At 37.5% G+C, this 23641-nt stretch overlaps 1 protein-coding gene across 1 annotated transcript in view; it reads right to left on the minus strand.

The window, feature by feature from the left end:
* The window catches only part of Sv2c (synaptic vesicle glycoprotein 2C), a 234060-nt gene that overhangs the window by 176336 nt on the left and 34083 nt on the right, over positions 1–23641 (minus strand). Inside the window, exon 2 of the mRNA XM_005328941.5 lies at positions 3443–4118. Within this exon, the coding sequence (XP_005328998.1) occupies positions 3443–4022 (580 nt within the window). The 5' untranslated portion in view covers positions 4023–4118. The remainder of the gene's footprint in view (positions 1–3442; positions 4119–23641) is intronic.

A 23641-nucleotide genomic window follows, 5' to 3' on the forward strand; every position in this document is an offset into this window, starting at 1 on the left:
TTCCAGCCTTACTCCTTGTGTCCATCTGAAGAGCCATCTGTAGCAGCCCATAAATTAATTGCCAGGTTTAGGAGATTGGTTTCAGTCTTTGTGCAAAACTCTGCAGCACTTGAGATTTATGTCTCCCTTCCTTCTTCCAGCAACTTTAAGATCTCCCTACTCCTGGTTGCTCCTCTATCTTTGGCTTTTTCTCAGCCTCCTTCATGATGTATCCTCTATCACAGCCCCATACATGGCATGCAGTAGGAAACCAGCCTTTCTTTGGTTAAGGTCATTGGCATTCTTATCTTTAAATAATAACCTTCAAGGTACTTCTGCCTAAATCGGAAGCAACCCATTGATACTCCTTTTCAATCCTCCTCAAGAACCTCAAAGTGAGAATGTTTAAAACTACACTTCTCATCTTCCTTTCTCCTGCTTATAGCTCTACTCTGAATTATCTAATTTGATGAATTGCCTTTCTTTCATTAACTGATTCCCTCCATCGCCTTCAAAACCAATCAATGAACAAGTCCTTGCTGACTCTAGAACAGCTCCCAAATCCAATCCTCCTCCACATTGCCTCAGTCAGAGCCCTACTCCTTAATGAATTACCCCTGCTTGAAGTCTCTTTATTTAAATTTACCTCTCTTTTGGCTACTGATACTTGCTTTCTTATTCTGGCAATATGCAGACATTTGTGATCTTTCCCTATTGTACTATAAAAATTTCTTGGATAGGGAAACCTTGTCTTTTTAAAAAGACTTTTGTCCTGTTAGTCCCTTTGATAATACTGCACTTTATATATCATAAGGACTTAGTAAATAGATTTTGGCAATGGAGAATGGATTATTTAAAAACGGAAGGCATTTATTTCCCAAAAGAGCAGCTCATTAGGTAATTAAATATTTACTCTACCTTCTTCCAGCCAAATTAGGTATTATAAATATACACAAAGACCACACACACTGGCACATATAAACATGGTATGCCCTTCACTCCATTAAGTCAATCTTACAGCAAACACAAAGAGAAGATCAATCTCCCAAGTAATTAAAACATAAACTGGGCCATATTTTTATTCTTAGTCGTCCTTGAGAAAAATGACACAATACTTATTAACAAATAAAAAATTATTTTGCAAATCCCTGTTCACAAAATGCCACCAAACATGGGTCATGCATCTTTCTTTTTTGCATTTTTGATCCCACTGCTCTGACTTAGTGTGGTAATTATATTACAAAGCTATTATCCGATAAAATGAAAATGGCAAAACAATTTAAAAGCTTGTCTAAAGAGACTCCGTTAGAATGCAATTATGAGTGAAATTACAATGGCAAAATAATTGAAATGCAAGTCTGGAAGGCACAGTTATGAAACCATTAAAATGCTTCTATTGGGGACTTACAACTTTGAGTGAAACTATACACTCCTGGGGACACATTTTTAATTCAGTAAATCAGGCAGCATTTATGAACACATGAAAAATCTAAGCTCTTATTGTTCTGCAGCATTATCTACACTTCTAAATGCCACCTGTGGATTGTCACATCGTTAGGGGGTACTGGGCTTTGTGAATAGGCTGATAGGAGGACTCTATGTAATTCTGTGTTCTCATTCAGTACCAAGAAGACAAGGGCATGAGGGTAAGCTGGACCTAGCCTTTTCTGTAATGTTTCCAACATAAACTAGCAACGATAACATGGAAAGATTTGTATTCTAAATTTAAGCCAGCAATTATTAAATCTCTATGTGGATATATTTCTAAGAATCTATCTTCTTGTAACATTCTGCAGATATATTCCTTCAGGAAAATCTTGAAAAATTTAGGTGCCCAGGTTCACACTGATAAACTTGATCACCAAAGACAAATAAACCAACATAAAAAAATACAGTGCTGGGTACACAACAGATGTGCTGAAATGATCAATTTGATGAAAGACCAAGTCTCTCCTCTGAAGCATGGTGAGGTCTCCATTTGATGGTTGATCACATCAATGCATCTACCAACAAATATGCAAACCATGCTCTGAACTACCACCCCTTGATCCTTTGTAGTCTGCTTTCTTGGATCCATTTCTGCTAGTTAAAAAGAAATGAATTGATTCTATGGATGCACCTTAGAAAAGAAATAAGTATTAAAAGAATAAGATGTAGACCCTTCTCTCCTTCATGATTCTGTATCTTGCGTTGTTAGGAAGAAAGAAAATGGCATTTCATTTTAAACATTCAGAAAATTTTTCAGCATCAATGATTATAACATTATTTAATAAAGTTAGTAGGTTTCCACACTTTTTGTTGTTTAACCTGTAGTCTAGATTCCCTTGGAAACATATGTACTAAGTATTTTTACTTTTATTTGCAGACTCTGAAACATAAACATTTTCTATGTACATGAACATGTTCTCTGAGGCTAAATTTGCAAAAGGAGTTTGAAAATTCTCCTGCCTTAATGTACTATGTATTTGAAGTGAACTCAAACTGTTGGGACACCCCACTGTGTGCATGTTTCTTTTTATTCTTGCACAAACTCAGAGAGTGTTACATCCTTGTAAGAACATTGGGTGTGTGATAACTGTCATAAAAAATCAAAACTACTGTTTAGCTATTTTATAGAGAGGTCATATTATTTTTGACACACAGAATTTAAATATTAATTTAACTTGAAATACATTATCATATGAGGACATTAAGTTTTGCTAGCTTAGTCACAAAGGTACAAACCTTGAAACAGTTTTTTTAAGTGACCTAGAAAAAACTCTATGAATAAGTCTAGTTGAAAAAATAAGCAAACATTTACATAGATTATAGGAAAAATAAAGATCAGCAGGGTGCTAAAGATATTTAAACCACAGTATTATATGTAAAACTTAAAATCATACTGGTCAGAGTTTTGTAGAATTAACCTCTCTATCAATGTGCCAAATGAGTTTCATATAAAGACATACTTTTGGAAGTCATATCACATACCAAGGTGCCACAAAATGGCATTTAAGTCAGTGACAGGCTGCATTTATGACCATGTTTCCATGAGATTATATCACCTAGTGACACTGTAGCTATCTTTGTTTGTGTAGGTACACTCTAGATATTTGCACAAACTCCATATTGACACACTTCTCATAACATATCCTGTCATTAAGCAGTGTGGCTTATTATAATAATATAAGTTAAAATACATTGCTCTCTTCTACTTTGAAATGCATACAAATGAGTTGAATTGAAGAACAGATAGGAGATACAGGAAATATAATAAATGTTAACTCTAGGTAGGGGATATACAGAGGTGTTCACTGTAAAATTATCTTGGTTCTTTTATATGTTTAAGATTTTTCATAATATAGAAATTTGTTGAAAAATAAATGTTCTCTAGGTGAAAGCATTTATTCTATATGGTGATTACCTGTGCTCAACAAATAAACCAGTTTTTAAAGAACTCGTCTCAGTGACAAAATATACTCACCCAGCCATCCAGATCCTGAATTTGGTATGCATAAGTCTGTCTCAGCACTGGGTAACACGAAGCCCACCACAAACACCTCCACACCGTCCGCCATGAGAGCCATGCCCAAGACGAAGAACAGGGCCCACTGGAAGCGCCCGTGACCACACTCCTGGATTATCAGCTCATACTGCTGGGCCAGCTCTTCTTCATCAGCTCTCCTCTCGGACTCCAGCTCCCGGCGGTCCTTGTACTCATCCCCCTTGGGCTGCCCCACCGACACTATGCTGTCTTTCCCTTGGTTCATACTGGGGATGCCCTGGTACTCCCCTTCGTAGATCTCATCTTCCTCATCATGGCCCTCGGTAGCTTCACTGGAGCCTTCGTCATCATTGGCCTCCCCATCGTAGGTTTCTCCAGGTGGGTAATAGTCATCATCCTCATCTTCGTCTTGGAACCGACTGTAGGACCTCTGGGTGTATTCATCCTGGGCCCGGTCCACTGCTTGGTTCACCTTCTTTACTGTTTGCTTCTTCACCTCTTTGGCAATGTCCTTGGCACCCTTCATCAGTGAAGTCCTATCCTTGTAAGAGTCTTCCATCTTATCTCACTGATGGCCAATGAGAAAATGGGACTTTTTCAGACTGTTCAGTGGCTCAGCCCTGCCAGCATCATCCACTTTGGATTCAAAACAGAACTGCAAAAGAAGAACCAGAGGAGATATGCATTAGTCCCTTCTGGTCTTTTTTTTTTTTTTTTTTTAACCATCTATTTCCTGGTTTATTTTCACTGGCCCACAGTCCAAGACACAGATGAGCTTTATTTAGTTTGATCTCAATGCCTACCTGTGAATTCTGGTTCTCTGTGCAAGTGGGTTCAGTACATGGAACTAAGGGATTTTTAACTAGGATTTTTACTGTTATTATTATTGTTGTTGTTTTGCTTTAAAGAATTTTGCTCCAGGGAAATGTAACAAAAGTATTCCCCTGCAAAATAAACTAAGTATCCTACGCCATTAAAGGGGCACCCAACACATCTCCAAAATGATATAAAGATATACCCTCATTGAGAAAAATAATACTGCTCACAGATACACAGACACCTATGAAGACAGCAAAGGCAAAACCAGAGTACTCAAAAAACTATGCTGGACCTTCTTTCTTCACAGTGAAAAAAAGAAAAACAAACAAAAACCAAGCAATACCTTAGCCAAAGCTATCAGACCATAACGGTAATTATCAAATTGCATTTCCTCCTACTTTCATTATGTTTACTACCAACAAACCATAACAGAGACTCACACAACATGCAAAACTGACAATGAGTATTTCTACCTGACATAGTATAGCTATCTTATAGTTACACTTGTTCTATCTATAGGAAACTGGAAGAGTTAATCAAATGACTACAGTTGGACTCAGCAGTCATTGAATGAGAACATATGTCTCATCCCTTGGGGATCTGCCCTTTCAACCCCACCCTGCAAGTCTCCCAATCTTCATCTCTATTTTCTTCACATCTGGACACACACACACACCCCTCACAAACACTCTCCCTCCTACCTTGTCCTATTGACACTCCAGTTAACTGCTCTCCTGGATACCAGTATGTAACCTTCCGTGACCATTCTTTGGTTTTCTGTCTCATTGATAGCCCCCAAAGTCTTGGATCATTAAATTCATGCTGACCTCATGATAAATTCTATTTCACTTGTCCATTGAGCTGTCCCCCTTCAAATGAGTCAATGTCTATCTTTGTTCATAAAGGTGAAAAAAATCCTTCTGTCCCATCACTCATTTCCTGAACCCTAAGCTGTGGCAACTTTCCAAACACTGATTCATATAATGGTCAATTCTACGTTTTCTTTTTGTATACAGTGTAAAACACTTGGTAAGTAGCTGTTACAAATACACATTTAACTGATCATCCAAATATTACACATGAACCCAGAAATAAGAACAAAAAGATGGTTCTAAGTATTTTTCGATAATGAAAAATCAACTCATATTTCATAGTCTCTCTAAAGCAAAGAACATTTTTCAGCTTTTAATTTTTCTTAAATAAGGGTAAGTATGAATACTTGTCTTTTTTTAAAATAAGCAAAACAATTTTAATACAATTTTTAAGGATTGGAAGATTTCTACTATTTGATTTTAAGATTTATTAGTAACCCACTATAATTCATATAATATAATATGGCATAAAGACAGAAAAATAAACAAATTAAACAGTATGAAGTTCAGAATTTTATCCACAAATATATGCTCAATTGATTTTTTCTTTTTTAAATTGTTCTAATTAGACATGGCAGTAGAATGCATTTTGACACATTGTACACAAATGGAGCAAGTGAATTGAGCTGCTATAAACATTGATGTGGCTGCATCACTGTAGTTGAGTACTTGTTTTGAAATTCTGTTTAAAATTAGGTATTTATATATGCTGCAAATGGAGAAAGTTGGGGGATGAGTAAGGGGATCTCTGCATTATTTTTGCCACTACATGTGAATCTACAATGATTTCAAAGTACAAACAACTTTGTACTATCCTTGGAAAACATGTAGCTTATTTTAGATTATTCAGGTAATAGAGTTATATTCTATGGCTTTTACTCACTGAATGGTAGAAATGGTAGAATGACATCTGCTTTGGAAGGTCATGGCTGAATTAAATCAGCAGTTCTCAAGGTGGAGCCTATATACCAGGTATGGTCCACAAGAAGGCCCACAAGTACCTGCTTATTATCATCGATGCTTTAGTCAATACACTTTTGTATCAGGAATAAATTCCAGAGTTATACCAGAAAATATGTTCCAGGTATCAATTCAGTGAAAACCAAACAATAACTAATATCTTGCTTACTATATGCCAGGCACTGTGCTAAGAACTTTATGTATATCCTTTTATTCTTTTATTTAATACTTACTTCTGTCCTACAAAATAGATGTGGCAGTCTCCATTTTACAGATGATAACATGAAAGCTTAGAGATCTACTAGCCTAATGCCACAGAGCTTGTCAGAGGAGAAGCTGGGACTCAGGCTCTGATGTGTCTAACCTCAACTCTCACACCTCAGCCTTATCTGCCTCACATGGTACTTTCACTGGGATCTTAGCAAATGCCACAGCTTTCTTTCTAATAATTCTGTAACTACCTCCCTTCATACTAAAGTTGTTTCACAACCTCTTTTCTACGTCATCTAATAGATGCTGAAATAAAGAGGATTATTGTTTATTTTATTAGTAATGGGTTTTACGTGGACAGTAATTTCAAAATGTGATCTTGTTTGTTCAGATAAATGACCCCAAGATGGTGACCTAATTTCAAAAGAATCATGTTAAAGAAAGTGCTAGTGGACAAGGAAGCCAAGAAATTCTGTAAAGCAATGAAACTTTCATAACCTCCAAGGGATGAATGATGTTCCTTCCCACTTATTCAAGCAGGTTTCTTCCTCCATGAAATAAAGGTAATAATTATCTTACAGTATTGGGAAGATTAAATGACTTGCTGTTTACTCTGTTTTTAGGAAAGAATTTGACATATATCAAGTTCCTCAGCAATAGACCCTACTAAAAGGATCCAGGTGCAAATCATTTATGAAAGAGTAATGGGGTGGGGAAGAAGGGCAGGGGGAGGAGGAGGGATAGAAACAGGAATGCAATTTTAAGCAGTGTCCTGAGGAGCAAGCTTTAGCCTGGCCTTGTAAAGGAATTCCAGAATATAAGTGATGCTCACAGTTCTCCTCCATCCAGGGCCAAGAGCTCGGCTTTCATAGCCCCATGTTAGTCAATTTTTGGCTATGGGCCACCCATGGCAAGTATGGAACAGAGGTTTTTGCAACTCTCTGCACCAGAGGGCAAAAGCAGTTCTAGTCGCCCAAAGGCAGTGTCTGAAGAATAGCACAGGTGCTGGCTAAGAGAAGCAAACACACACAGAAGCCAAGCTAAGAGAATACAGAGATAGTGAAAGGGATCCAAAAGCATCCAGAGGGATGGTTAACAGCACCTCCTCCAATAAACACTTAATAATTAGAAGTCCTGCTCATCATGCTGAGCCATGACTCACAACTGATTAAAAAATACTTTTGTGAAAGTGACTGTTTAAATCAAATGACATTCACATAAAGCATAGCTGACATATTCAATGATATGCCCAGTCATTGTGTGTTACAATCATTTTGCATGAATATATAAAATATAAAAAAAATAAGTACTACTTGTAAATAAGAGTTATTCTAAAAATGGAGTTTGGTCTTTTGTTTCTTCTTTGGTGGTTCATATCAAATAGGAACACTATTTTAGAACTGCTCTACACAAGTTCCCAAAACACACAACCCACTCACACACACACAGACGTTTCTGTTTCTCCACTCTGCCCACTCCTACCATCTTTCCTTCTCATCATCACCATCATCAAAAGATCTTGGATAGCTCCTCTTCCCCAAAACATTTTAGCATCTTCTGAATGCTGGGAGTCCATTGTTCTGATAACTGTACTAATGCATCTTTAAAGTCATTGTGCACTCATAGCTCACTGATAAAGATATTATTAGCTCAGTCATGGGTAAGTGCTTCAGATGTATTGTCACCCAATAAGTCTCACAACAATCAAATGGGATGCGTAATTTTTAAGTTCTCGTTTTTACAGATGGAGAAACTGAAACCTTCCCAATAAGAATGCAAGCTAGACAATCCTACTCCAGAGTGCAACAGTTTAATACCATGTATACTATCTTTCAGTGGAAATGGGAGCCTCTAATGGAAATAGAGTTATGAAATAGCAAGGCTGTGGAAAAAGGCAGCCCTTACACCAACAGCATAGGGATCCTCTAAAATACTTGTGATGTGCAGGGATGGGACAGAGAGGCTTTTTAATAGAGCGACCCCTCTCCTGAGCTTGCAAATGGAGAAGTCAAATGGGGATCAAATTGCTTACTGATGAGATAACCATGCCCACATTTTACCCTGACCTTCCTTCCAATTAGGACACCTGGGCTTGCATAGAACTATAGGAAATGAGGTGGGATGGTGAGAGATCATCCATGGAGCTTTCCACACTGAGCACATTTTTGAGAGGAGAAAATCCCAAATAGCTATTGATTCATCAACCCAATGTGATAAATCTTTGACATCAAAAATTGATCATTTGGGCCATGGTGTGGCTCAGTGGTAGAACACTTGCCTAGTATGCATGAGGCACTAGGTTCAATCCCTGGAACCACATTAAAATATAAACAAATAAAATAAAAGTATTGTGTCCATCTACAACTAAAAATTATTATCATTTAAGGAAGCCTCCTGTCCTCCAACCTTCTCAATTACCCATAAGTGTGAATTCCTGTTCCTTGAAGTACAAATCAAAAGCTACCTCTTTCATGAAATCATTTCCTTTCATTCTTGCTTAACCAAATCACATCCTCCCAGGTAAGCATAGTGGTTTCCTCTTGCCATTCAATCATGTACTTCATCATTATGGCTATTGATAAATGGTTGGTCTTCCCCATTAGGGTGCAAGTCTCTGAAAGCAGAGACTTAATAAAATAAAACACCATGAAGCAATGTTATTAAATGAGGACACAAACACCACACAGGGGCCAACTCTGGCCCTCATTTCTTCATGAGGGAGTTCTCTGCATCAGTATTTCCCCAAAGTGCTTTTTACAATACACTATAAGGTGCTCTGAGAGAAAAAAGTCTCATCATCAAATAAATTTGTCAAGTCTTTATTTCATACTTCATATGCCCTCCTCTTGGAAAGTCAAAACGTAAAGCTCTTTATAAAGAATCTTAATTTAAATTTGATGTCCAACCATTCCCAAACTTTCCTAAAAACAGAATTCTCCACCTTTGACATGATACCAGGGAGCAGTCATCATTATATACTATGGAAAATTACACTATTAAGGAGAGTGGTAAACCCCTTTAAAATTTTAATATCTCTATTATAAAATATCACAAAACTCACTAATTAACATTAATTGAAGGAAGCAAGATAAAAAGCAAAAACTACATTTAAATGTATTTCTAAAATGAAACACAGTATTTCAAGTCTATCAACAATGGAAAGTTCAATTTTCAAAATGTAATTGCTTATAATTTTTAAATAGACTTCCTACAAAAATAGCATTTAGCATATTTGAATATTTTAAAGAAATCATTCAAAAAGCTTGGAAAATATAATTTAAAGTATACTGACATTTTAAAATACAATTTGACACAGTTAATTTACTCTATAAAGAATATATTTCCTAAGCCAGGTAAATATGACCTCAGCAGTTGTTCAAATCTCTGCAAACCCTAGATTAGTGAAACCTAAAGTCCTTAACCAAATAATAAACCTCTCTACATAGGTGGACTTTTCTGAAGACCCTAGACTTCCTAGTGGAAGGAATATTCTCAGGGGAGTCAAAGGGGCTTCCTTTGGCGAGTGTCTGGATTTAATTTAATACAGTTATATTCTTTTTGGTTACAAAACTAAAAGTGTTTATTTAAGAAATAACTGAATCAACTTCTTCCAATTAGGACGGTTACTAGCAAAAAAAAAAAAAAAAAAGATAATAGGAGCAACAAGAGTTGGCAAGAATATGCAGAAATGGGAACTCTTGCACCCAGTTGGTGAGAACATAAAATGGTATGTCACTCTAGATAACAGTATGTTCGCTCCTCAAAAAGAAAATAGAATTACCATACAATAGGCAATACCAATTCTTGGTATATACACAAAAGAAATGAAAGCAGTCTCTAGAAGAGAGATTTGCACACCTTTGTTGACAGTAGCATTATTCAAAATAGCTAAAACATAAAAGCAATATAAATATCCACAAACTGATGAATAATGGATAAGCAAAATGTGATAATACATATAGAATAGAATATTATTCAGCCTTAAAGAGGAGGTAAATATAAATATACTATAGGGAATTTCAACTTTATATATAAGTATAAATATCCAATCAAAAATACATGAACAGATGTGTGAAAGGAAGATCAGTAGAGAAAGGAGAATGGAGAGAGTGAGAGGGGGGCACAAACTGAAATTGAAATCAAATTCAATAAATGTACAAATTTGTCAAGATGAACCCAACTACTATGCATAACTAGAGGAAGAAAATTTTGACACATGTTACAACATATATGAACTTTAAAGACATGATGCTAAGGACATTTATGGCATTCTATTATGTCACAGAAAGACAAATACTATATGATTCTGTTTATAAGAGATCCTTAGAATAGTCAAAATCAGAGACATAAAGTAGAATAGTAATTGCCAGAGGCAGGGGGAAGGGGGTTCAGGGGATTATTGTTTAGGGGGTACAGGTATCAATTTTATAAGATATAAGATTTATAGAGATGATGGTAATGATGGCTGCATAATACTGTGAATGCATTTAATACCACTGACTGTACACTTAAAATATTAAGCAGTAAATTTTATGTTGCGTATATTTTAATCACAATAAAAATTTTGGGGAAAGGGGAGTAATTAGAAAATTCAGAGTCATAACAAATAAAACAAAAATCATGTGCATTTCTACTACCCAGAGATGCCTGCCTTTTTTTTTTCTTTTGGCAGTATTGGGGATTGAACACAAGTACACTCTACTACTGAGCTACATCCCCAGTCCTTTTTTATTTTTTATTTTGAGACAGGGCTTGCTAAGTTGCAGAGACTAACCTAGAACTTGTGATCTTCCTGCCTTAACCTCTGGAGTAGCTGGGATTGCAGGTGTACACCATCACACTTGGCTTAAAGCGATGTCTATTCTTTCGGTTTGTTTGTTTGTGGTGCTGGGGATCGAACTCAGGGCCTTGTGAATGCAAGGCAAATACACTACCAACTGATGTATATCCTCAACCCCAAAGAAATGCCTATTTTTAGCAATTAGCAATTATATTTCCAGTATGTAGACTATATGGATCTGTGAACAGATGATTAATTTAGATCATAGTTTATATTTGCATTTGAAGTTTTGCTCTATGATCTCTCACTCTTTGAGTGTGAATTTTCCCATTTGCTGAGTTAGTGACTACCTAAGTAAGCAATATAGGACTTCATCCCAAGTTTAGTAATTCTTGATTATAAACATACATTTAAAAAATATTTTTAGTTGCAGATGGACACAATGCCTTTATTTTATTTATTTTTATGTGGTACTGAGGATCTAACCCAGTGTCTCACACGTTCTAGGCAAGGACTCTACCACTGAGCTACAACTCCAGCCCAAGGGCAGCGGTTCTTGAAGTATGGTCTGGGGATCCCCAGAAAATCCCAAGACCATTCAAGTAATCTGTGAGGTCAAACAATTTTTTAGAAGAACAGTAAGATGCTAATTCACTCTCGCTTTACAGGGGCATTTTTCAGAAGTTTCATGAGGCATAGTGATATCTTTGCTCTGATGGCTAATGGGACATGTACTTGTAGATTGTATTTCAAAAAGCTTCTCAGGTTTAGTTTCTAATAAGGTAAACATCAACAGATATAACCCACAAAAGGGAAAGTTCTTTCATTATTATTAATTTTTAAGAGTAAGAGTAGGTCCTGAGACCAGACTAAAAAATTCAGGATGACTTTTTTTTTTATTGATTGCTCAAAACATTACAATGATCTTGACATATCATATATCATACATTGGATTCAAATGGGGTATGAATTTTTATTTTTCCCACGTGTACAGATTGCAGGATCACATTGGTTATACATCCACATTTAATACACACTGCCATACTAGTGTCTGTTGTATTCTGCTGCCTTTCCTATCCCCTTCCTATTCCCCCTCCCCTCATCTCTCTCTACCCCATCTACTGTAACTCATTTCTCTCTTTTTCCCCCTTTCCCCTCACTTCCTCTTATATGTAATTTTGTATAACAATGAGGGTCTCCTTCCATCTTCCATGCAATTCCCCTTCTCTCTCCCACTAATAGGAATTCTTTCATGCTTGGACCCTACATTGTGGGGACCTTTCTAAGGTTTTTGTTTTGTATTGGTTTTCTTATAGGGTTTTGAGTTTGCCTCAGCTATAGCTCCACAGAGATCAACAAACAGATGAGTTAATTTGTCTATCACTGTCTATCACTATCTATCAGAATTCCTGGATTTCCACATTGTACAGAGACACTGGTAGGCTTAGGTGGGTGACATTTTCATACCTTCATCTATGACAGTTGTGGTGGTAGGCTATCCTTTCTCCCAGGTGCAGATGGGCAGTATGTTCCTATCTCCCAATCTGCACGCTGGCCACATACTGGTTATAACTTGGGAAGTTTAGGGTCAGCTTCCACACAATCCAATGTGTTACTTTGCAATTTCTGGCTCCTAAAGATTTCTTTTTGTTCTTTTTGAGGTCAACTATTTATTACCTGAACAGTATTTTGAAATATCATCCATGCATGTGAACTAGGGTATAAGGGCAAGGAGACAGGACTTAGCATGTCCTCAATTCACCACCTTGTTCCAGAGGTTTGCACTTCTTTAATATTGAAACCTTTCTCAGGTTTTTAAATTATTTGTCTACTATTTTTACTTATCATATACCATAATTCATTTAACCCATCTCCTGTCATTGGGCATTCAGGTTGTTTACATTATTTTAGTATAATCAATATGTAGTGAAATATACCTGTGTGATCTATCTGAGAAAAAGTAAAGGAAAATCTAGTATTGATTTTTTAATAACATCATACTGTCCTTCAGAAAGGCTGTGGCAATTAATGACTTTTAGAAGAATGTAGGAAGGACCCATTGCCTTGTATTCTCACCTATACTGTAAATTAGCAGTTGAGATTAGTGAAAAATGGTGTTTTATCATTTTAGGAGGCATCTGATTACCAGTGAAAGTGAACATTTCTCTTCTTGTGAATCTTAACTTTTGCCTATTTTTTTTTGTATTGAGGTTTATATTGGGCTTAATAGTGACTTCTAGAAAAATATGTCTATTCCCTAACCCCTAGAACCTGTGAATATGACCTTATTTGGAAAAAGTGGTAATTATGTCAAAAATCTTGAGATAAAATTATCCTGGATTAGCATGGTGGGCTCTAACTCCAATGACATGTCCTTATAAGACAAGACACAGATATGAAGAGAAGGGCACAGGAAGATAGGGGCAGAGATTAGAATTGCACAGTCAGAAGCCAAGGAATCTCTGGAGTCACCCAAGCTGAAAGGAAAGGAAGAAATTTTTCCCTTGGAGAGATTGTGATTCTGCCAACAACTTGATTTTGGAATCCTGGTCTCTAGAACCGTGAAAGAATAAATTTCTGAATTTGAAGTTACTTAGTTGGTAGTAAGAGAAACTAATACAAGGAAGCTAATACAAAGTCTTTGTCTTACTAAATTTCAAGAGTTCTTGAAATGTAAGGAATTAATGTCTTTTGTATACATTGTAAATATTTTTCTCAGATGCCTATATCTAGGGTGGGTTTTTGCCACAGACAGCTATTAAACTGTTTTATAGTCTATTTAAAATTTCTTTGTTTGTGTTTCTGCCTTGTAGTAAGTCTGTTAAGTCCTCCATAATATCCAAAATATTTCTCTGTATTTGTCCTAATTAATTTAATTTTATTGTTTCATGTTTAGTTTTGTAATTTTTTTTATATTGTGTGAGGAAATAATTTTTAAAAGTGAATAATCAAATATCTCAGAAAGTTATTAAAATGTCCTTTTATAAGAGGCAAAATTCCTACATACATTAGTATCTCTTCAGTTTTATATTCTGCTACTTTGATACATTTACCTACTATTGCCTTCATAACCCTTTGCTAGTTTTGATTTTTATTACTTTGTAATAAATTTTCATATTTTTCAATGTATATACTCTTCATGTCTCATCCTTTCCAAGTATTTCTTGATTTTTCTCATTTATTTTATCTTCCATATAAACTTAAGAATTGCTTATCAATTTTTCAAATAAAATTTTCATTAAGACTGTACTAAGCTTGTAAATTAATTGTAGAACTAAAAGTATGAAAATAGACATCTCGTCCACAAATATGATAAATCTACTATTCAATCTTTAAAGTAACTTGTGAGGTTTATGTGTTTTTTCTTATTGTGTGAATTAATAAAATATAAGTATTTATGTGTAAATTTTATATTCATTTGTACATTTATTTGCTTATTGGTTTCTTAAAACCTTAAAATATATTCTGGCTGCTAACCTTAGGATCTGCCAGACCCATTGTTGGATCAGGAAGTATGCTACACCCCATATCAAACCAAGCATCCACGGGGAGCCACTCACTGAATTTCCATCATGGAACAGAGGATGAGCTACAAGTAATGGGTGGGACTTGCTTGAGAATAATTCAGAAAGGAAAGGCTGTGAATAATGCTGATAGTCCTTGCTTCCCTCTCTATACCCTTCTGTAGACCTGACCCCTTCTCTGTACCAGTATTTACAGAAGAAGGTTTGCAGGAAGAATGGGAAAGCAGACTCAAAGTGTCTTCATTCAAGCTCAGGAAGAGTTCAAAGCTCCAGGATTCCTGTCCCAAATAGTCACCAGGATCTATCACCCTTTGGGGAAACCCAATTCCTGAGAAGAATCCAAACAATTTGCATTATGAAGCATAATCAGCTAAAAGACTGCCATTCATGATTCCTATTCTTATATGTAACAGACACTTTCTTCTATTAAGTGACAAAAGACATTCCAGTAGATGGTTCCCCAGTATTAAACAGAGACCTCCATATTTGAAAGGGGCCATCTGGGAATATGGTACTACTTCTCAAAGTGAAAGCAGAAAATTGTGCCTATTTCACCAGCCCTTCTGGATCATGTGAGGGAAACTCAAAGAGAAGCATAGTCAGGATTTGAGTTCCTTCCAGAAAGCCAGGCCTCAGGAAAAATAGATGGGGCTAGGAAGAACAGAAAAGGGACTTCCCATAACAATTCTGCTTATCTCCTTAGGGATTAAAAGAGGTCCCCACAAGTCCAATCATTTATTTGGCAAGTATTTAGAGTACCAGGCACTCTTCTGAGAGCTGAAAAGTAGAGATTGAATAAAACATACAAAGTCCCTGATTACACACTACTTTCTTGTTAGAGGCAAGACATTAAAAAACAAACAAACAAACAACAACAACAAAAGAAATATAATTTCATGTAGTGGCAAGTGCTACAAATAAAAATAAAGCAGGGTTCAAGGTCAGAGAAGCTCTGTCCTACACAACATTCCACAATGATGGGAATGTCCTACATCTATGCTCTCCAATAAAAATAGGACAATTTAAATAAAAATGACTACATGTGGCTAACAGCTGCCCTATGGGAATGTAGGAGGAGCAGCTATTCTAGGAAAAGTGGTCAAGGGAGGATACTCTGAGCAGATGAAGCTTGAATAGAAGCCTGATTAAGGTCAGGACATAAGCCATGCTGCTACCCAGAGGCTCAGAGCTTTCCAGACACAGAACAGCAAGAGTGAAGGCCCTTAGGTGGAGAATGTCAGGGAGACCAGGCAACTGAGCATAGTCAAGAAGCATGTCAAGGAAAGTGGCTAGGGATGGATCATCAAAGGCTTTGAGGATAATGGAAAGAGCCCTGGGTTTTAATATGAGATATGCTTGGAATAAGGAGTGCCTTGGTTTAACCTGTAACAATACCTAAGACTGGATACTTAAAAAACAAAACAGAGGTTTACTTAGCTTGCAGTTTGGGAGGCTAATAAAAGTCCAAGATCAGGTGACCCCATTGCCTCTGGAGAGGGCCCCCTTGGCTGCAAAACAACTTAGCCAAGAAGCAGGTAGGAAAGGACTGCATGTAAATGAGATTGCCTGCACAACAGGAAACCAGAAACCAGGGAGAGGCCAGTCTTATTCTTTTTTATAATAACCCACTTTTGTAGTAACTCACTCCCCCTGTGAGATCAACATTAATCTCTTCTGAAGGCAGCACCCTATGACCTATTACCTTCCATGTAGGCCCCATCCTGTAGATTCCATTGCATTTACGCCATTGCACTGGGGTTCAGGCTTCCAGCGCATGAGCCTTTGGGAGACAAACCACGTCTAAACCTTTGCATAAAGTGACAAGTTCTAGAAGAATAGAGCTTAGTGGATTTCTTTTGAAATCCTATTTGCTAGTCATTGACAATGCCTTCTCTTTTACAAGATCGCATTAGCCCTGCTCTTTCACATTTGTTACCATACTTATTCTTACTACAATCATCTTACAATGAATATGACAACTTCAGAAAAGGGCAGCATGTATTTAAGGTCCTTAAAGAAAAGCTCAAGGAAAGAGAAGGACTGCAGGAGGAAAAGTTCCTCAGTACAGCTAGAGCAATCAGAGAAAAACTCGACTCTCAGTTGTACCTGGTAAGTGCTTAATTAGTACCTGTAATCACCTACCCTCCCACCCCTGCTTTTCTTTTTACCTCCACATTTACTGGATCTCTCATCAAAGCTATGACAAAATAGGACTAGTTTCTGTTTTCTCTGTTTGCCCATTTCTGGAAATAGAAGAAAAAGAAATGTATCTATCCCCTCTATAAATGAAATGTTCCTATCTTGTGTATTTAAAAGTTGCCTATAAAGCTAACTAGTCAATCAGCTAGTCATCTGAGCAAATACTTACACCCCAAAATGGAAAACTAAAAGCAGTCTCGTCCTCTACACATTAATTCAGTGGAACAAATGCACAATGGTTTCCAAAGTGATACAGAAACACCACAACATCTCTTGAGTAAACAGGTGCCCCAGACATATTAAAATGATCTAAATTATTAGATGCAAACAGTGATCTTGTTTATGCGTCAGATATACACCTGGGTTCCAATATTGCTTTTGGATTTACTGATTTTGCAACATGATTGTAAAATGGGAAATAACAGGGCTGTCATGAAGATTCAAAAGGCAAAATTCAGTACACAATACATACTCAGTAAATGCAGGTTTACTTGAAATTAAAGAATAAAAGAGTATAATTTATAAGTAAAACTCATCATCCAGTAGTGATAATGCTGGTAATTTTCTTTTTTGAAGGGAAAAATGATTACTAAGTAGAGGTCGGTCAGGCCCTCCTCCAGTCTGTGAGCACAGGCTGGGAGTCAGGAAGCCCAAGTGCATTCTCAGGAAAGGCTGTCCCTGGGGTTTACAGTGGTTGCTGAGCTACAGGCCCTGAGGTTTAGCCTACAAAGGAAAGCTCCAAGAAGCTCTATTTGTCTGCCTGTCCTTTTCTGAGAGAATCAGGACAATGCTATTAGCATATTTGCAGAGTTTTAATGCAGTTTAAAAGCATAGCCAGATGTATCAAGTCAGCCTCATTCATGTTACATTTAACAGCAAAACCCTCCCCGTCCCCACCTTGGACCTCAATTAACTCCCAGAGATGTCAATGAAAGAAAGAAACAGAGCCCTCAGGGCTTGCACTCTTCTCTCCCTTAATGCCTAGAAATGACATATTTTCTTTTTATGCTTTGTTCATGTTTTACTTAGTAAATATTTCATTCTGTAAGTTTCCTGGGATGGCTATCGAAGCAGCTTCCTTTGTTTACTTTAGCAGCTGGCCCTGAACACTTCAATAGTGCTCTGTGGTTCAGTGAAGGTGCAGCTTTGGGACCAAGGAGTTTTAGTGGTGCACAAGTCCCCACAGAGCCATCTGCAAAGCAAGAGAACTGGAGCATTAATGTACTCACTGTTCCATGCTCTGCCAGGGTTTTATTGGTACATAACACCCCTGTGTGCTGAGAAAATACCGTTCCAGGCAGGTCTCTCCTACCAGGAACTCTGTGTGTGTGTGTGTGTGTGTGTGTGTGTGTGTGTAAGAAAGAGAGATTGACTATGGGGAGATAAGTACAAATCTATTCATTAGAAAAAGCAGCATAAGAGATCAAGGTAACCATTGAACATTGGGTGCCCTTTCCTCTCAGTTGTACCTCGTAAGTGAAACCAGTAAAACCTTCCCTTTTCTCATCAATGGAGGAAAAAGATGCTAAACTGATACACACATAATATATTTAAAAATAGACAAACAGTTCCTAAAGTATTTTACCCTTCTCTGAGATATTTCTTTCTTAATTGCATCGTTCAAAGAAATGTATAAAATGTGGAATTTTAAGTTCAGTGATTTGATGTACAAGTTAGATGTTGGGAAACAGAAAAGATTGCTTGGTTTAAGACCTCCCAAGTGAACTACTGAATATTACACCAGTGTATGAGAACCAAAGCAGCTCCAAAGCAACAGTCACAGAGAAGTCAGAAGTCACCTGTCCACCCCATCAGACTCAGATCCAGGAGGGCAGGGATGGTGTTTTGGTTCATCTCATATATTGGTGGCATTCATTTGATCACTCATTCTGTGTGCAGCTATTTTGCACTTGCTGTACGGTAGGTTGCATTCAGAAATTAAATTAAATTAAATTGCACTTCGAGCATTCAGAAATTAAAGGTACAGGCCCTCACCCTTGCTATGGAAAATTTTTCTATGTAGTGGGAACATCCAACAAACAGATAATTGTTTTACAATGTGATAAGAACTATATCATATTATGGGCTAGAATGGGATCTAAACTGAGCTGACAAGGAAAAGGTAGATATGTAGAAGTATTCACCAAATAAAGATTTGCTTATTAAAAGGATATAGTAAGAATGTAGTGTTATGGTTTAGATGAGGTTCCCTCAAAATCTCGTGTGTGAGTCAATGCAAGAAAATTTAGAGGTGAAATGATTGAATTATGAGAAGCTTAACCTAATCAGTGCATTACTCCACTGATAGGGATTAACTGGATAACTGTAGGCAGGTAGGGTGTAGCTGGAGGAGGCAGGGCACTGTGGGCATGCCTTTGGGGTTTGTATTTTGTCCTTGTTGAGCAGAGTAGTCTCTCTCTGATTCCTGGTACCATGTTACCTGCTACTTTCCTCCTCCACACCCTTCCCCATGATGCTCTGCCCCATCTTGGGCACAGAGGACTGGAGTCAGCCATCTAAAGACTGAGACCTCTGAAATTGTGAGTAATGAATAAACTTTTCCTCCTCCAAAATTGTTCTTATCAGGTCTCTTTCACAGGGATGAAGAAGCTGACTTAAACAGTAGTATGTGTTGATATTTGTAAAAAAGAATACAGAGACTGAGAGCCTTGGTACATCTATGCCTCTGTTAGGTCTAGAACAAACTAAAGTAAAACAGATTTCTAATGTTTTCCTGACAGTCATACTTTAGGGACAATAGTATAACTCAACCTTGATGTTATCCTCGAAAATTAAGAAGTTCCATTTGTTTCATTGGCTTTTGGGGAATCAACCCTCTAATGTTGTTATCTATTACAAAATAGCACCATGGAAATAAGGCATAAAAACACTTTCATGATGGACATTTGAATGATTGACATTTGGCAATATACAACAGTTTTTCCCAAAATAAATTTTAAAAATATTCTTCAAAAAAGAGGATCAATGGCCATATATGTTAGGGACCACTTGTCATTTTCTTGCCATCTCCATTGCTCATTACTGCTTCAAGTCAGCATCATGTGTCACCTGGACACTGCAAGGGCCTCCTCTTTAGTCAGTCTTCCAGGTTCTACCTTTGCTCTTTATCATCTCCTCTCCACATAGCAACCAGAGAAATCCGTTCCAAAAGTATAGCAGAAAACATTACTCCCCTGCTAAAAACCCTTCAGGGCATTCCTTCTCAGCCTGTTGACAACACATCCTGATCTGCCTACTCTTTGGTCTGATCTTTGGTCATACTCCTCACTCCACCCAAGTCACTTGCCTCAGGGTCTTCGCACTTCTATTCCATCTTCCTGAAATGCTTTCCTGTTAGATAACTGCTGGTCTCCCTCCTCCACTTCATTCTGATCTCACGTCCACATGGAGTCCTACACCACCCCAAGAGCCCCCACATCCTCACTCCCTGGCCATTTATGCTTTTTTTGTATCATTATATCACCAGCTGACAACACATTACATATTTCTTATTTGTTCATTGTCTGACTCTCCCCACAAATGATAAACATGAGAAAAGGAACTTCTTCTATTTTATTCCAAGCTAAATTCCAACACCTAGAATACTTGATGCATCCTAAAACTTTTTATTAAATGACTGAATAAAACCCTAAATTAAACAAAGTTAATTTTTTTTCCAGGTCTTCTCAGAGCCTTTAAAATGCTAACATCAACTGCATCCCACTAATAAAATACCAAGTTGGCATCACCCAAGCCTATTAGATCTAAAAACCCATTATCACCTGACAAAACATCTTACGGAACAAGCATTCCTGGGATTAGTGTGGGGGAAACATTCATTAGAGGTGAGACACATCACAGGCCACACCATCAGAGGTGCTTCAAGCACCAATAGGGAGAAGGCTCACTTAAGAGAAAGTAAGTCCTCCTTCTGTGTTAAATAATTCACACAATACAGGAGCAGGAAAAACCCTAGTAAGATCCCAGGAAAGCAAACTAATTTTGATGCTCTTTGGTGAAATCATGGGAAGGCAAATTGTTTGATGCTATCACTGGAAAGTGAACAGTTCCTGCTATGGTCAGTCGGGTCTGGAGGAAGATGCTTACTATTATCTTCTAGACTCCAGTTGCAGCAATGGAATCTAATTACAACAGTCCCATTGGGTATCTCTAAATGGAAATATACTGCTGCAAATATTAGGGTGGAGGGAGAATGACAAAATACATTTCCTTGTTGGAAAAGGACCTTACTTTACCCTTTGCCAACCTCTCACCCAATTCACATCTAGTTCCTTTACATATTCATTGTTAACAACAACCTTGATTATCCTCCCAAGGAAATCCTATGTGATTCTTTAAGATAGGTATAAATTTTAAAAAGAAAGTTAATAAAAAGGAACTTATCATTTAGAGGACTATTCAAAAACACATACTCCAACTGGAACACACATCACACTGTGGGGCAGACTGTACATTCAGAGGAGCAGGATACCAGGAGGGGGACAGATTCCTTCCACTCTCCTGCCAGAGGGCAGAAGTATTACAGTTGATTCTATTTTAAAGCAATGCTGAGCTGGCCTTTGAAAAACTCATCATTGTGAAATTGGACAGTGACCTGGGCTTTGACAGAATATATGAGACATCTAGGCTTTGAGGACTGCCTTATTTATCTGAAAGAAAAACAAAACAAATTCAGTTAGTGGACTCTTTTACTTATGGATGGAAATAATCTTATCTGCTTCAAACTGCATTTTCTACGTAAGTGAGCACTTCTGGTCCTAATGCTTTTAAGGATCCTAAAAGGTTCTCTAAATTTAAGCAGAGTCACTCAGGGCTATCAGCTCCTTCCACATTCTTCCCCCACTTTTCCCCAATGTTTCCTCACCTTTCAAAGAACTTTCCTCTTCTTTAAAGGACACAAGCCATACTAGGGCCCACCCTAATGACCTTATCCTCACCTGGTGCATAATACAGAAACTTCAGTATAGGGAATATTCAACTGTCAGCCCTTGGGTGTTCAGGGATAGGAATTCGCGGTGTGCCTTCTGCACAGCACAAAGCATTTATAAAATAATTTCACAAATATCTCATTTGATCCTCTTAAGTACTCAGTATAGATTTTATAGAAAAAGAAATTTGGGTGGGGGAAATGTATGGGGACTGACCCAGAGTCACATAGAGCCAGTTGTAACAAATGCAAACTCAAATCTAAGGCTTCTAGCTCCAAATCCTTTTCTTTTCAATTTGCTGAGCCATGGGAAACTTGAAGCACTGTGTTCTTAACACCATTATGGCAAGCTGATTACACTCTTCCAGTTTTCTGATGTGTTTTATCCCATCCTGGCTTCCAGAATTCAGTTTCTAATTTCTCCATAAAATGTCCATAAGGAGGCCAACTGAGAATGGCAAGTGGCACCGTGATGGTTGGTGCTGGTGGCTGCTAGGCTCATTCCACAGCAGAAACTTGCTATTGCTCACCACCAGTCTCCCAGCCACTGTGATCACATGTTTGCATCAGCTTAATCTCAAATCAGAGGATCACAGGACTGCTCTTCATTGTTAAACCCCAAATATTACCCCCACCAATCTTCAGGGTCTGCTGAATTAGATCAACAGCTCTTGGAACTTACATTTGTTAGGGAGAGGACCCTGCTTACTAATGTCCTGTGCAAATAGGGCAATTCTTCCCAAGGGGATTTTCATTTTCATTACCTTTCGGAAGATGTTCATGCTCCTATTTTCTGCAGTCAAGTGATATTGTCGCCCATCCAACCCATCTCTTCCCAATGACTACCATAAATCACATCGCATGTCCTTGGTCTCAAATAAAGGGAATCTTTTCTGCTCCCCTCTTTACCTTCTCTACTCAGGCCAGCCCTTTTTGAATTTTAAACATGATTTCATGGCTTCTTCATAGTTCAGCAGAGTTCCTTTCCTAAAAATCTTAAGAAAAATAAAAGTAAGTCCTCTGTGACATGCATGTTAGGAAACACTTCAGCTTCAGAGGCTGAGGTAGAAGGACCAAAAGTTCAAAGTCAGCCTCAACAAATAGAAAGACCCTAGGCAACTTAGTAACAACCTGTCTCAAAACAAAATAAATAAATAAATAAATAAAAGGACTGGGGATATGGCTCAGTGGTTAAGCACCCCTGGATCCAATCCCTGGTACCACCCTGCCCCCGCAGAAAAGGAAAAATGTCACTTCATAATTTGGTATAGACAGACACCACTAATTCTATTTTTATTTAATTTTATCTCAAGTAAATCTCCATTTACTTGAGATAAAAATGTTAGGTTATTAAGAACATTGAGAATATTCATTTTTCTGGAAAGCTAGACTACTGGTAACAAAATATAACCCCTAATGGTTATTCTATTTCTATGGAAAACCAGAGCTGACTTAAGTCATTGTGGGTTGAAATGTCTTTTCTGGGCACAAACCACTGTGTTAATTTCCCATTGCAAACTCCATTCCAAGTAACACAATGCCATAAGCTGGGTGGCCTAAAACCATTGACATTGACTTTCTCATGGTTCTGGAGGCCGAAAGTCTGAAATTCAGATATCAACATGGCCAAAACCCCTCTGAAATCATAGAGAATATGCCTTTGCCTTTTCCTACTTCTTACGGTGCCATAAATTCTCAGTGCTACTTGGCTTCCACCTACGTCATTAAAATCTCTGTTTCTGTGCCACACGGCATTCTCCCTGTGTGTCTGTGTTCAAACTTTCCTCTTCTTCAAAGGACACAAGCCATATCAGGGCCCACTTTAATGACCTTATCTTAACTTGAGTTGTCTGCAAAGACCTTATT

This window comes from Ictidomys tridecemlineatus, chromosome 1, assembly GCF_052094955.1.
Source record: "Ictidomys tridecemlineatus isolate mIctTri1 chromosome 1, mIctTri1.hap1, whole genome shotgun sequence".
Lineage (NCBI taxonomy): Eukaryota > Metazoa > Chordata > Mammalia > Rodentia > Sciuridae > Ictidomys > Ictidomys tridecemlineatus.